Source organism: Rattus norvegicus, chromosome 2 (genome assembly GCF_021556685.1).
Source record: "Rattus norvegicus strain SHRSP/BbbUtx chromosome 2, alternate assembly SHRSP_T2T, whole genome shotgun sequence".
NCBI classification, from domain to species: domain Eukaryota; kingdom Metazoa; phylum Chordata; class Mammalia; order Rodentia; family Muridae; genus Rattus; species Rattus norvegicus.
The window spans coordinates 112,802,063-112,815,000 of NC_141535.1; the positions used below are offsets into that span (position 1 = coordinate 112,802,063).

The 12,938-nt window shown below is 46.7% G+C and overlaps 1 protein-coding gene across 9 annotated transcripts in view; it reads left to right on the forward strand.

Annotated features, from left to right (window-relative positions):
- The window catches only part of Tnik (TRAF2 and NCK interacting kinase), a 398,674-nt gene that overhangs the window by 283,040 nt on the left and 102,696 nt on the right, over nucleotides 1-12,938 (forward strand). For all 9 annotated transcript variants that reach the window (NM_001106422.1, XM_087618702.1, XM_087618687.1 and 6 more), the window contains 2 exon segments: nucleotides 7,218-7,272; nucleotides 9,029-9,107. In NM_001106422.1, the coding sequence (NP_001099892.1) occupies nucleotides 7,218-7,272; nucleotides 9,029-9,107 (134 nt within the window).

Genomic DNA, 12,938 nt, shown 5'->3' on the forward strand with positions numbered 1-12,938 from the left:
GCACATACACATACACACATACATGTACACACACATACATGCACACACATGCATGCATACATGCACACACACACATGCACATACACAGTGGTGTGGTGGTTAATCTACAAATATCCTAGAGTGCATAGTAGTCCTTGCCTCCGATCACTTAAATGATGAATTCTTAGGTCATATTTTTCCTGTCCTGTTTGGATGCTTTTGCATCAATAGAATTTACTCATATAATTAAGGTAGTGAGGTAATAGAAGTAAGTCCAAGAAAATGTCTCGTCCCCATACCCCATGCCTAGTGGGTGCCTGCCTTTGAGCCTGACCTTTGCTAGCATGTGGTGTCATTCACCTATCCATATTTGTCTCACAGAAGTGGCAGCTCCTCTCAAGTGTAGGTGTTTCCCCTGCTAGACAAAATCCTGCTTAGCTCCTTCAATATCGCAGACACAGATTTTATTCAGGCAAGGTACAAATGTCCCTTCAAACAAGAGGGTCAGCTAGAAATCAGATGAGCAGCTGTGTAGTGGGAGAAGCACTAGAAGGCAGGTGTCATGGAGAACACATTGTATAGGTTGCCATGCAGTGTGGGAATTCCATTTGTACATGTGTCCTGATTCCTCTGTACTGAGCTCCATACATAGGTCCTCCCCAGTTCGTTCAGACAGAAGACAACAATGCAGACACCAGGTAGTGCCACCAGGTGGGATTGTCTTGGCTGGTCTGCTTCCTTCAGGCACAACACTGATCCAGTGGAGGATAAGTCTCCCCACAGTCTCCTCTTTGGCAGATATCAGGTGTAGGTGGCAGGAATGGGAGGTGTCTCTTTCCTTTGTTTTCTCTCTGTAATGGTGTTACCAATGGCTGCCGCTGCCTTGGCTCCTTCTAGCATGTATGTATCTGAAATAAGAGGGAAGATGATTGATACTTTGAAGTCAGACAAGATGGTTATAAAACATACCATGCCTCTTATTCTTGCGGTGCCTCCAGGGAGCTATTTAACTTCTCTGGGCCTGTACAAAATGTGAATAATCAATTATATGTCACAATGTTGTAACACCATAAAGTGGGTTAATATTTATAAAGCTATCACACGGTGTCTGACATGTGGTAAGAGGTGGAATAGGGCAGCTTTATGTTGACACACCTCAGGAAAGTCTGATTTTTGTGGCTTTTTTTTTTTTGACCAAAGAAACAAGCAGTTTCATACAACCCAGCTCCCTGTGGCTGTTGTCCATCTCACGTTGCCTCCTGTTGAACTAGAACTTGCTTCTCTAATGCTCCTACCACTAGTCTAAGTAGATCTCCTAAAGGGCCACACACGTATATGATTTTTTTCGAGTGAAGTATTTCAAAAAGAATAGACAAACTACATGCATGTGTCCAAATGGAAGACTGTCTTCCTGGCTGGGAAGCACGATAGAACCATACGTGCTGTGTGTGCTTGTTATCAAGCTACTGTCTGTCTGTCTAGAACACCATGCTGCCCCCACTGTGGGATACTTGGGCCATCCCATTTCTACATGCCTGTCTGACCACACTCGGCCAGTAGGGACCCACCGTGGGAGGCTAGAAAAATGCAGGAAGACAAACAATGTCCTGTCTATTTCCTCTCAGCTCCCTGATTCTGCTAGGCCAGCCTTCTAACTCTAGGCTGTGGGGCTCTTGCCCTCTTACTTAGCCCAGGTTTGCTGACTGAGCTGCTAGTTGATAATAACTGACCCCAAGAGTCCTTCTGTACCTTATTTATTAAATGTCTGCTATGTGCATGGTGTCATGTTAGGCACTCAGAGCATATCAACTTAGTGAAGTCTTGTATCAACCCTGCATGCTGTGTGTTCTCTTCATATTGTGAATGAGGAAATGGTCTCCAGGCTCTTAGTAGCTTGGTCTTCTCCCTGTGTTTCCAGCTGTGTCACAAAAACTCAGAGTCCATGGCTGCAGTGCTGTGCGCTAGGCTCCTGGCTAGTTTCTCATCCAGAGTGGCAGCTCTAGCCTAGTGATGCTTCTTTTCCTCTGTGATGGGCAGCCCAGTTCAGAACGAAAGCCTTTTGTCTTCTGCAAGTTGCTGTGTGCCAAATGTCCCCAGGGCCCAGTCTGAAGCTGTACCTTGTACCTGCCTTCTGAGAGGCACTAGAATTTGTCTTTGTTCCATTGCAATGCGCACGGGGATGGGCTGTTAATCATGCTGCAAGCCAGGCAGCCCAGAACTGCTGAAATAATGAATTGTCCAACTCCAGCCAGGGTGAGTCACACCACTGTGGCCAGGGGAAATTTAAGGCCCGCCTCTCTCTCCTACTGCTCCTCCCTCCTCCCTGCTCCTCTCCTGTCATCGGCTTGCCAGTGGTTACAGAGCACTTTCTCCTTTAAGTTCTGAAGTGTCTTTGGGATTCAATAATGTATCAAAAGGTTAAACAGCGCCTGTCAGGGCATTTACAGCTTCCAACACAGGCAGTTAAGCAGAGCTTACAAGCAGCTTTGGCTTTATAGGACCAAGAATTTAAGAACATAAATATTTCCTTTTGGAAAATGGTATAACCCGAGTCCAAAATGATCCTGACAATAATGTGAAACAGAGACTGCAAGAAGCTATAGTCATGTGACTGGCCTGATCATATGACTAGACAAGAATGCACAGGTTATTTGGATGGTATGATGGGGGCTCTAGTTTTAACTTATTTTTTTAAGAAGGCTGAACAAGAGAGGTATCTCTTCTCTTCTCTACTAACCATTCCTGCTTCCTGTGGTACAGTTCTAAGAATTTCCTTATTGCCAAACTCTACCTCTGTGGTTTTTTTTCCTACTACTGCTGTGAATGTGCATACACACACACACACACACACACACACGCACATAAACATACACACATACATGTATATACATATATACATACATATACATGTATATACATGTGTATACACATACAAACATACATGTATATACATATATACATGCACATATATATGCATACAAATATGCACATACACACATAGATATACACACATATACACATATATATACACACATATACATGTGCATACATATATACATGCCCACAAACATATACACACACACATACATGTTTACACATATATACATGCATATACATATATATATACATGTGCATACATGTATACATGCACACAAACATACACACACATATATATACATACATATACACATATATACATGTGTATAATGTATAGATGCACACAAGCATACACATATACACATACTTATACATATATATGCATGTGCATCCATGTACACATGCACACAAACATACATACATATATACATATATACACTTACTTATAATCATTTTCAAGTATCTGGCTGGAATCACCCTTACCCCCACACTGGAAGCCTAGAGTCCTGCTGTCTAGAGCTGATGTGAGAAGCATGGGTCTCGTCAGAAACTCTGCTTCCCACCTTTCTTCCCCAGCATCATAGTTCATCAGTAGTTGGCATGGTGCCTCCGGCTGCAAGATGGGTGTTGTAGCTCCAGACACCATGTTTTTATCCAAGGCATTAAGAAGTTGAGAGGAGTTTGTAAGACAGCAGCTGTGTAAGCTCCCTATTTTGGGAAAAGCACAAGCACCCAGGGCTGTTTGTGTATGTCTCATTGGCTGTAGATCTGGTCACAAATCTAACTCGCTGCCAGAGTGACAGAAGAAGCAGCTATGGGGTACCCTAAGATGGAGGGAACTGTGGGAGTGGGGGTTAAAAGTGCTTTCAGGTTAACCGACAAATGGCGTCTGCCACAACTGCATGGAGGGAAACCATGACAACCAAACTGGCAGGCCAAGGAACCCTCACCCAGCAGTAAGGGCAGAGAAAATCCATATGCTTGAGCCCCGCTGAGCACCAGATTTTGTGCTAGGCAGTGTTCCTGAAAACGTGCACGCCACCAGCACCTCCTGTGCCATTGAACAAGCTAAGCTGGGCAGCATTCTGCAAGGCTCTAAATTAGGAACCTGGAACTGAATCCAGCTCTGTCTGCTCGGAAAGCCTGTTCTCTCTACCAACCTCCATTTCCTCTGGGAAGCTCAGGCTGGCTTTGTAGCATGGGAATGGAAACCTCAGGGCATCCCGGCACCTTTGCTTTTTCAACACCTTAGTCCCCTGTGGACAAAGGAAGCATCGGGAACAGTTATTTATGGGTTGCTAACTTAAAGATGAGTACTCAAGGCCTAGCACTGTAATAATAATTAAAGGAAAAATGGTCAGGGAAGGGGAAGCCCAGCTCTGTTTAATTCATGGAGCTTAGCTCCTCTGTGATCTGGGGCATGGAGATCTGTGAAGACAGCAGACACCTTGGACCATTTGCTTTTTGCTCTCCTGTCTCTTCCCCTTGTTTGTTGACCTAACATGGCTATAGTAAGGGCCTACCAGGCTACTATGAACCAGTACTGTTCAGTCAACAAAATGAAAATCTATGACACCAGGCCTTATGTCCCCTCTGTATGCCTCTCCCTCTCCCTCTCCCTCTCCCTCTTCCTGTTTCTCCCCTCTGTCTCTGTCTCTCCTCTCTGTCTCTGTCTCTGTCTCTTTCTGCCCTGTCCTACCCCAGGTTTGTATATGTAAGGACAGGACGTGATGACTAAACACAGGATGCTGTCAAGAGAGAGCACGGTGAGGGGAATCACTGTGTGAGGGGCTAGCATGAGGCAAAGCTAGTGGTTGGCACAACAGCAGGAAGCATTGGGATGCAGAGTTCTTGGAGGGGAGGCGTCAGGAGGGGCCAACTTGCACATCCCTGGGCATCTGCCCTCTTTGCCACCTCTCCCTCCATGAAGGGAAGTTTGAACAGAAGCTCAGAGACAGAAGTGAGGTTGGCTGCACTGGGCATTTTATCTCTATCAAAAGCCTGGCTTGGGGCCATCATTTTCTTTCTAATGTGTGAACTGTCACACCAGCTCAAAGCTCACTGGGCCTGAAGGCCATTTTGGTCCACCCCTGCCCTGTCAGCTCACAGCTGAGAACCTGACTCCACCCTCAGAAATGCTCTGTCCCTGGGCTACCAAGGAAACTGCTAGAGGAACTGTCAAGTCCGGAGGACAGTGGCGTATTATTGAATAGTTCAGGGGCCTTGGATGAGGACCCTCAGCTTCCAGGCTCTTCTCCCAGCTTGATGCCTGACCACTCCCACACAGGGAGTGACTCGATGTTCTCATCATGTTCCCAAGCAACTACCTTTCTCTGCCAACCTGGAAAGCCAGGTGCTAGAGAGCCGCATTCTCATCCTTGTCAAGTTGCACTCCTGAGGCAGCAGTAACAGGTGAGCCTGGAGCTCACTAAGCAAGGGCAGGAGACGCAAGAAACAGTCACGTGCTTGGAGGTACACACACCAGCGTGTGTGCTATGGAACTTTGGTAGAAATCCAGAAAGAGAGCAGAAAGGACAAGAGTTGACTCCCGGCACTGTTGTGACTTGGCATCTAAACGCAGTGCCTTACTCTCTCCATTGCTACAAGTTCTAGAGTGATTGCCCTGTGTGGGAGAGCCTGGGCACCCTGAATATCCATCCCTTTGTGCATTGTAAGGAACCCTGCTCAAAGACAGAGCCAGCCTGGCTACTGAAGAATTCAGTTCTAGTGAATGACCCAGTATCCATACCGTGGCTCCCTTCCAATTACACCTTTTGACACCCTCTCCCGCTTTTTGTGTCCTTGACGTTAGCTTGATAGGAATATAGAGGAAGCTTCACTTTGATATCTGTAGTGTGCGTGTGGTTACAGGGAGGATCTTCATTAATGTGCATGAAATTCCCAAGATGCTGGGAATGTGGTGGCTGATTAGCAGAGTGCAGGTCAGAGGGCAAGCCAGGCACACATTAGGTTTTCTTACCCCCCCCCCCCCACCAAGCAACAGGCAGGAACAGCGAGCAACGTTCTGAGCTCGTCTCACTGGCTTCCTCCTTGTCTTGGTGACTCCAGGCACGCTGTACTTACAGATCGCCTCACCTAGACAGAGTGTGGGGGAACATGCATGTTACCAGACATGAAATCCTTCCAGTAAAGTGGGAAGCAATGGGCTGGAACACTCCGATGAGAGCCTGACAGTCAGTCTAAGCCTAAGAAGGCAGCTTAGGACTTACAGACCTGTTTTCCGTGGCACTTGATAAACAAGTTGGAGAACATGTGGTCGTCTGTGCTGAAATGTCCACGCACACCCCATCCTCATCCTGTCAGAGTAAAGGACATGTTGCTGTGCATTAAACACAATTAGCTGTGACTAACACCTACTATAGTACCTAAATAGTCTGCCAGTCCTACCTGCTGGTTTTTATTCATAAGGCATAAAAGCTTGTACCTGAGACCCAGACACTAAGGTATGCCAGCATTTTATATAGAATAGCTCAACCTGGAGACACTCCAGATGCCTGTCAGCAAGTGAGAGCAAACTCCAGTGAATCGCTCAGTAAAATACTACTAAGGACAAGAGGGTACGAAGTGCCAAGATCCGGTACAAGAAGGAGGGCCTCTCTAAGTGATGGGAACCAGATCCTTTTCTATAAAATTTGGAAGATGAAATCAAACTACAGTGACAGGAGAACAGGTGTGTAAGTCACCTAGACAGTAAACAAGGGATGGAAAGAAGCAGAAAGCTACATGGGCGGGAGTGTCGTCTTCTGAAGGTGTGGTGTTTGCTGCCGTGATGGTGGGGTCACAGGAGTGAGCTAGCTCGTGTATACACATACATGTGCCGTCATCTACTATGTAACAGTTATAATCAGTAAAATGTTGAAAGACAAAACTGCATATAAGAAAGATAGAAAGGGGGGCTATTTGAAATATGGCAGGGAAGATGAGGGGAACAACGGAAGGGAGCCATGAGGAAGATCCACACTAGGCAGATGTCCTGACAGCAGCATGATACCCGCTATTTTACAGGAGTTTTTTTTAAAAAAAAAAAAGATCGAAAACAGCAAAATTTCACATGGTTTGACTGACATATAAATCTCAGTAATAAAGGAGCTTTTAAGAAACCTTATATTCCTCTTCATACGTTTATTGGAAACATACCACATGCCGGCCAGGCACAGGGAAAATGTGCTCGGTGAGAAGTGAGCATGACCCCTCTGGCTTCGCAGCCGGATGGAGAAATAGGTTTGTGAAGACAATGGATTGACTTCCCCACGGGTTGTTCTGAAGTAATTACCAGGTTTAACCAAATTGTCCTCTGTTGATTGAATTTATGTGTGTATCTGTGCTTTCTTGTTTTGCAGAGTGACTTGTGGTCTTTGGGAATCACCGCCATTGAGATGGCAGAAGGTGCCCCCCGTAAGTTCCTTCCTCTGGGGGAAAATCCGCTGCTGGTTGGTTCTGCAGGTTCTGCGGGCTCCTTGCCAGGGCTGCGGTTGGCCTACTTCTGCTACGCTGAGCCCGGCATGGGTCTGATGCGGCACATTTAGAGAGCAGAGGCAGTTTGAATCAACCAGGAATCTGTTCATGGCAAAGCGGTGCCGCTCTGTGTTTTGGGAGAGTCTTTTTGTCTTGCCCACTTACTGTGTGGCTCTGCACCTCACATGGAAACATCACAGACACTCGGAGCAACCACAGACAAAGTCAGCAGCTCCCGAGTATAAAACTCCAAAGCTGAATTCCCAGGTGTAGCTTTCCCCAATCCCTGCAGTCGGAGGCTGCCCCTCTTTTGAAAATATAAGTGTTGATAGCTTTAGATGTCGGTGCCCTTATTGGAGCTGTGTCCCGGACACTGGCAACCTTGAGAACTTCCCAAGTTCCCTGGGGCTTTCTGTGTTCGCAGCAAAGAACACCTTGGGGAGCTGCTGTGGTGGCTTCGACTGGACCACCCAGACCCACACAGCAAGGCACACCCTTTCCTGACAGGCGTGCATTCACTTTGCATGCAGCTGTGATTCAATCAACACCCAGGCTGACTGTGCCTCTGATCACAGGACAGTCTAGACCCTCCCTCCTCTCCCAGGGCTAGGATTGCATAGCGATATAGCGTGCCTTTCCCGGCAAGGTGTGTACCTCCCTTTACACAGGAATTGGCCCCAGTCATGTTCTTGCCTGTATTTCCCGCACCGTCACACCTGCTCAGCCACTTCTCACAGGACCAGGACTGAAAAGACCCTTCACCCTCATGACCATTGGTTCTTAGACTCAAGACTCTCCTTATACGCCATCACTGCTGTCACGGGGATTTAAGTTCCTTGAATCCATCTGCAGCATGATTGACGTGGGGTGTTTGTTGACAAGATTTCCTTTGTTCACAATGACATTTGTGAGTCAGAAAATTTGGATACCACAGTCTTTAAAACTGTTATCATCCCGAGTGGTAGACAAGACTAAAAATAAACTCTACCCACAGAATCCTCTGGCACTGAGGGAACATATATTCTCAATCTTGGTACAGAGGAGAAGGGGGAACCTATATTCTCAGTGTTAGAAAGTAAGCTAATAAGCTATGTTGGTTGAAATAAGAATATAGAATGTGCCCATGCTGAAAGATTGCACCATGTCTATAATCTGCCTCATTCTCTGGTCATCCTGGGGCCAGCGGATTTAAAAGCAAAGCAAATCTTGCACCCTGTTGGAAACAGAACGGTGCTCTGGCAGAGGACTGAAGAGTCTAAAAATTCACATCGTTAGCAGTGTCTGTGTGAGCCTCAGGTGGGGAAGACACTGACTTTCAGTGTTCAGATACCACTTACATTGTGGCTTAGACATTTGTTAAAGCAAAAGAGAGAGATTACCTCAGCCACGCCAATCATAGCTGTCATCTGATGGTGTTTATTTTGAATGGCAGGTGGCTAGTTGTTGACTCCTTGACTTGTTTTCCTTATGAAGTAAAAGTGTGACCCCGAGGGATATTGATATCTGTTTGAAATGTGTGTTTTACGAGATCTACCTAATTAGACATCAGCTCTTTGATTGTCTGCCAGTTGGCAGCTTGGAGATCCTGACCCCTTGCTCACAGGAGCCTTGTGGGCATGTGCATACTTTGTAGAGCCAGGATGTTAGTGTGGGTGGCCTCTGACTGGATCTGGTCCTTGTTTTCGGTCTCCTGCAGCCCTCTGTGATATGCATCCCATGAGAGCGCTCTTCCTCATCCCACGGAACCCCGCACCTCGCCTCAAGTCTAAGAAGTGGTGAGTTTGCCCCTTAGTACTTTTCAGATCTGAGGGCGAAGCTTTCCCGTGGTCTTTCTTTTCACTTCTCTTTCATTTTCGTGTGTATGGGTGAACACATGTCTGCAAGTGCATGTGCATGTGCTTGTATGTAGATGCCTTGGGTTGACCTCCGTTATCTTTCATGATTGCTTTTCTACCTTACTTTGATAGACAAAGTGTTTGATCATACCTGAGCCTCGGCAGTCCTCCTGCCCTGATTTCCATGGGTTACAGGCACATGCTAGCACACCTGGCTTTCTACGTGAGTGCTGGGGCTCTGAACTCAGGTCCTTGGGCTTGAATGACAAGCACCGTGTGACTTAGCCATTCATCCAGCCTCTCTGAGACTTTCTTTTATATTACCTCTGATGCCTAGGTCCTTCTGGCTAGATATTTTTAAAAATGCATGCCACCGCTTGGTAGGTGACATTCTGTATTCTGCCATTCATCTTGGACTTGAGGCTTTGCTAGCTGCTGTCTGTCCAGCAACTTGTTAACCCTATCCTCCAGGCAAGGAGCTTTGAGCCAAAATGGAGCCTGAGTAATGTCATGGAAATTATGTGATTTATGAGTGCAGGGGTGTGCTTGCCTGGCTGCACGGCACATTTCTTCAGAAAGGGTGATGATTTAGAGTCAGCCCATTCTATTCCTCAAGGTAGCGGTTCCCTGAGCACCCACACAGGCCTGCTAATGGTCCCTGTGATGTTTCTGGCATGGGCAATTGTGGTTCTTTGTGGTTTTTTTTCAGTCCCTTTCTTTTTGTGACAGGGCATACTGGCTTTTTATTTGGGGACAGCAGTATAACCTTTGTTCTTAATAAGCTTATCTTAACAAAAAGGTGACTAAAGAGAGATATGGTGTGCACTCCATGAGCTCGGGGTAAGATGGGAACGTGGATGGTGAGCACCCAAGTGAGGTTTGGAAGTGGAGTCATCCGGTTATGATAAATGTTGCCTGTCACTTCCATGTGTACTAAATTGTGGTCTTTAAGCCTTGTTATTCTACCTCCCACCTCTGCTGCAGAAGCGAAATGGTCTCCTGATATATTCTTACATCTCTGGATCCTCTAGTATTGGAGGACCAGCCTGTGACCTCCCTTTTTTCTATAGACACAAGCCCTGGGTAGTTCAACTAAAAGGGAACAGGCTATCCGTCCCTTTTCCTATGACTTAAGGCTGGGGCCCTTGACTGGCATCCTCCTGTTTCCTACCCACAGACACCACCTACCACATAGAGCAGGCTTAATTAGTACCAATCAGCTGATAATGACATGGCAGTCCTGGCTCAACCGAGGAAAGGCACACAGAGGAGGGAAGGAAACAGAAAAGCCACAAGCTTTGAGTCTCTAAGTTGCCAGACTTGCAAGGGGAGTGTGAGTTGCTATTGGTAACGGGGAGGCAAAGCCTTCCTTGCTCTCCTTCCTCTCCCAGGGTCACTGTGATAAGAGAAAAGCATGCTCTCTCCCCAGCAACAGCCTTTCATTGGGCACCATCTAGCATGTGGTGGCAGAGCGCAGGAGGCCCCCCCCCCTCACTCTCCTGCGATCGCTCTTCTTTCCTCCCTGGATCGACTCCCGGAGAGAGGAGCCAGCTCAGTCCCTTCCCCTGGAAGCAGCAGTGACTCTGCAAAGCCTGCTGCCTGCCAGATCTGTGCTTGTAATGTGCCAGCTTCTGGGAGATGGGGGGTACTGTCTACCATGGGCCTCACTTCCCATCCCCTCTTCTCCAGTCACTGTTCCGGGGAGGTATCTTATGTTTTCCATGGAGGGACAAGTGCCCATCCACAGGCATGTGCCACCTCACGGGCTGCACTGGCCACTTAATCATTTCTCTGACAAATACCTGACAAGATCAGGTTCAGAGGCAATGATTTCCTTCAACTCACAATTAAAGAAGGGATACAGCCCATCGTGGCAGGGGTGGGAAGGAAGGGTCACGCTGTGCACACAGTCAAGAACAGAGAGAGGGGGGAATGCTGATCCTTAGCTGTTTTCATCCCATTTCCTTTTTATCCAGAGACTCCAAGCCCTCCATGGTGCTGTGCACATGAAATACAGATCTCTCCTCCTAAGAGGAACCTATCACCTGGCCATCCCCTTATAGCATGCTCCCAGGTGTGTCCCTTAGGTAATTCCAAACCCAGACAAACTGGCAGGGAAGATTAGCCATCACGAGGCCACTCCACGTCAACTTGATCCTCAAAAACTATCACTTAAAACTATAAAGTTCCACCTCTGGGTCCCAAAGGCCCATGATCCTCCCATGATGCAAAGTGGCTTTACTTCCTCTACGTCAATCACCTGAATCTTTTTTTTTTTTAGCTTCCACTTAATTTATTGTATATTTTCAAATCTAAGGCATAGTCAATTGGTTGCTGTGATGCCTAGTCTTATGTCACCTTGATATATAGTCTGCAGTCCGAATGGAGGGAACCTTAAAGGAGAAAATACCTCTGTAAGATCCAGCAGAATGGCACTTTCTTAGTGATTGCTGGGGAAAGGCCCAGCCCCTTTGTGGGCAATACCACTCTTGAACCGGTGGTCCTGGGTTCTCTCAGAAAGAAGACTGAGCAGGCCTTGGAAGCAGCCTGTCTACAGCCTCTGCATCAGCTCCTGACTCCAGGATTCTGCCCTGTTTGAGTTGCTGTCCTGGCTTCCCTTGATGATGAACAGTTATATGAAAGTATAAGCTAGCAAATGTTTTCCTCCCTAACCGACCGGCTTTTTTAGCATAGTAATGTGTCACAGTCATAGAAGCCCTAACTAGGACAAATGAATTGCAGGAATCACCTGAATCTTAACAGTTGCTTAAAAGCCCAAAGCCTTTGTGATACTCAAGGTGTCTCTTCACTCTAAAACCGGTGAATTAAGTTCACATATTTCCAATATGCAATAGCACAAAAGAAACATTCTCGTTCTGAGAGACTATAAGGCCTGAGCCCAGCAGGGGAAACACAAGATCCCAAGGTTCCGGGTCTAGGATCTAAGGCTCCTGGTGGTATCGTCTGGTCTCTGCCAGCCACACCTCTCCTACTCTGCCCACAGCACACATAGCTCTCTTAGAATGGCTCCACTCCATGCTTGCAACTTTCCTCGGGGGCATCCCATAATCCCAGCATATCTAACACACTGAGTTCTCCTTTAGGAATGAGGCTTCACTTCACAGCGCTGTGCAGTGGCTTTCATGGCTCCTTGAAGAGAATCTCACTTTGCGCTTACTGCCTTACCTTTCAAAGCTCTTGCTACAAGTCCTCAGTGCCCACAAAGAGCTGGGCCTATCCACATCATTTTTTTTTTAATTTTAAGATTGATATTTCTTTTATAAAGCATATGTTGGGCAACTAGAGGTTAGGAAGGCCTTGATGGTTTCTCTAAAATTTTAAGAACTCGTGAAGGTTATTTAAAATGTTAACCATTTTTCTTTTTTTTTAACTGCATTTTTATTTACATTTTAAATGTTATCCCATTTCCTTGTTTGCCCTCCAAACACCTGATATCCCAACCCACTCCCTGCTTCTATGAGGGTGCTTCCTGACCCACCCATCCCCTCCCTCTCACCTTCCTGCCCTGACATTCCCCTGCACTGGGGCATCAAACCTTGGCAGGACCAAGGGCTTCTCCTCTCATTGATGCCCCACAAGGCCATCCTCTGCTACATATGTGGATGGAGCCACATTAATCATGAATCAAGGAAATGCCCCACAGACTTGCCTGAAAGAGACAGTCTCCTAGAGGCATTTTCTCACGTCAGAGAGGTTTCCCTAGATGACCCTGGAAAGTTGTCAAGTTGACAAAAAAAAAAAAAAAAAATC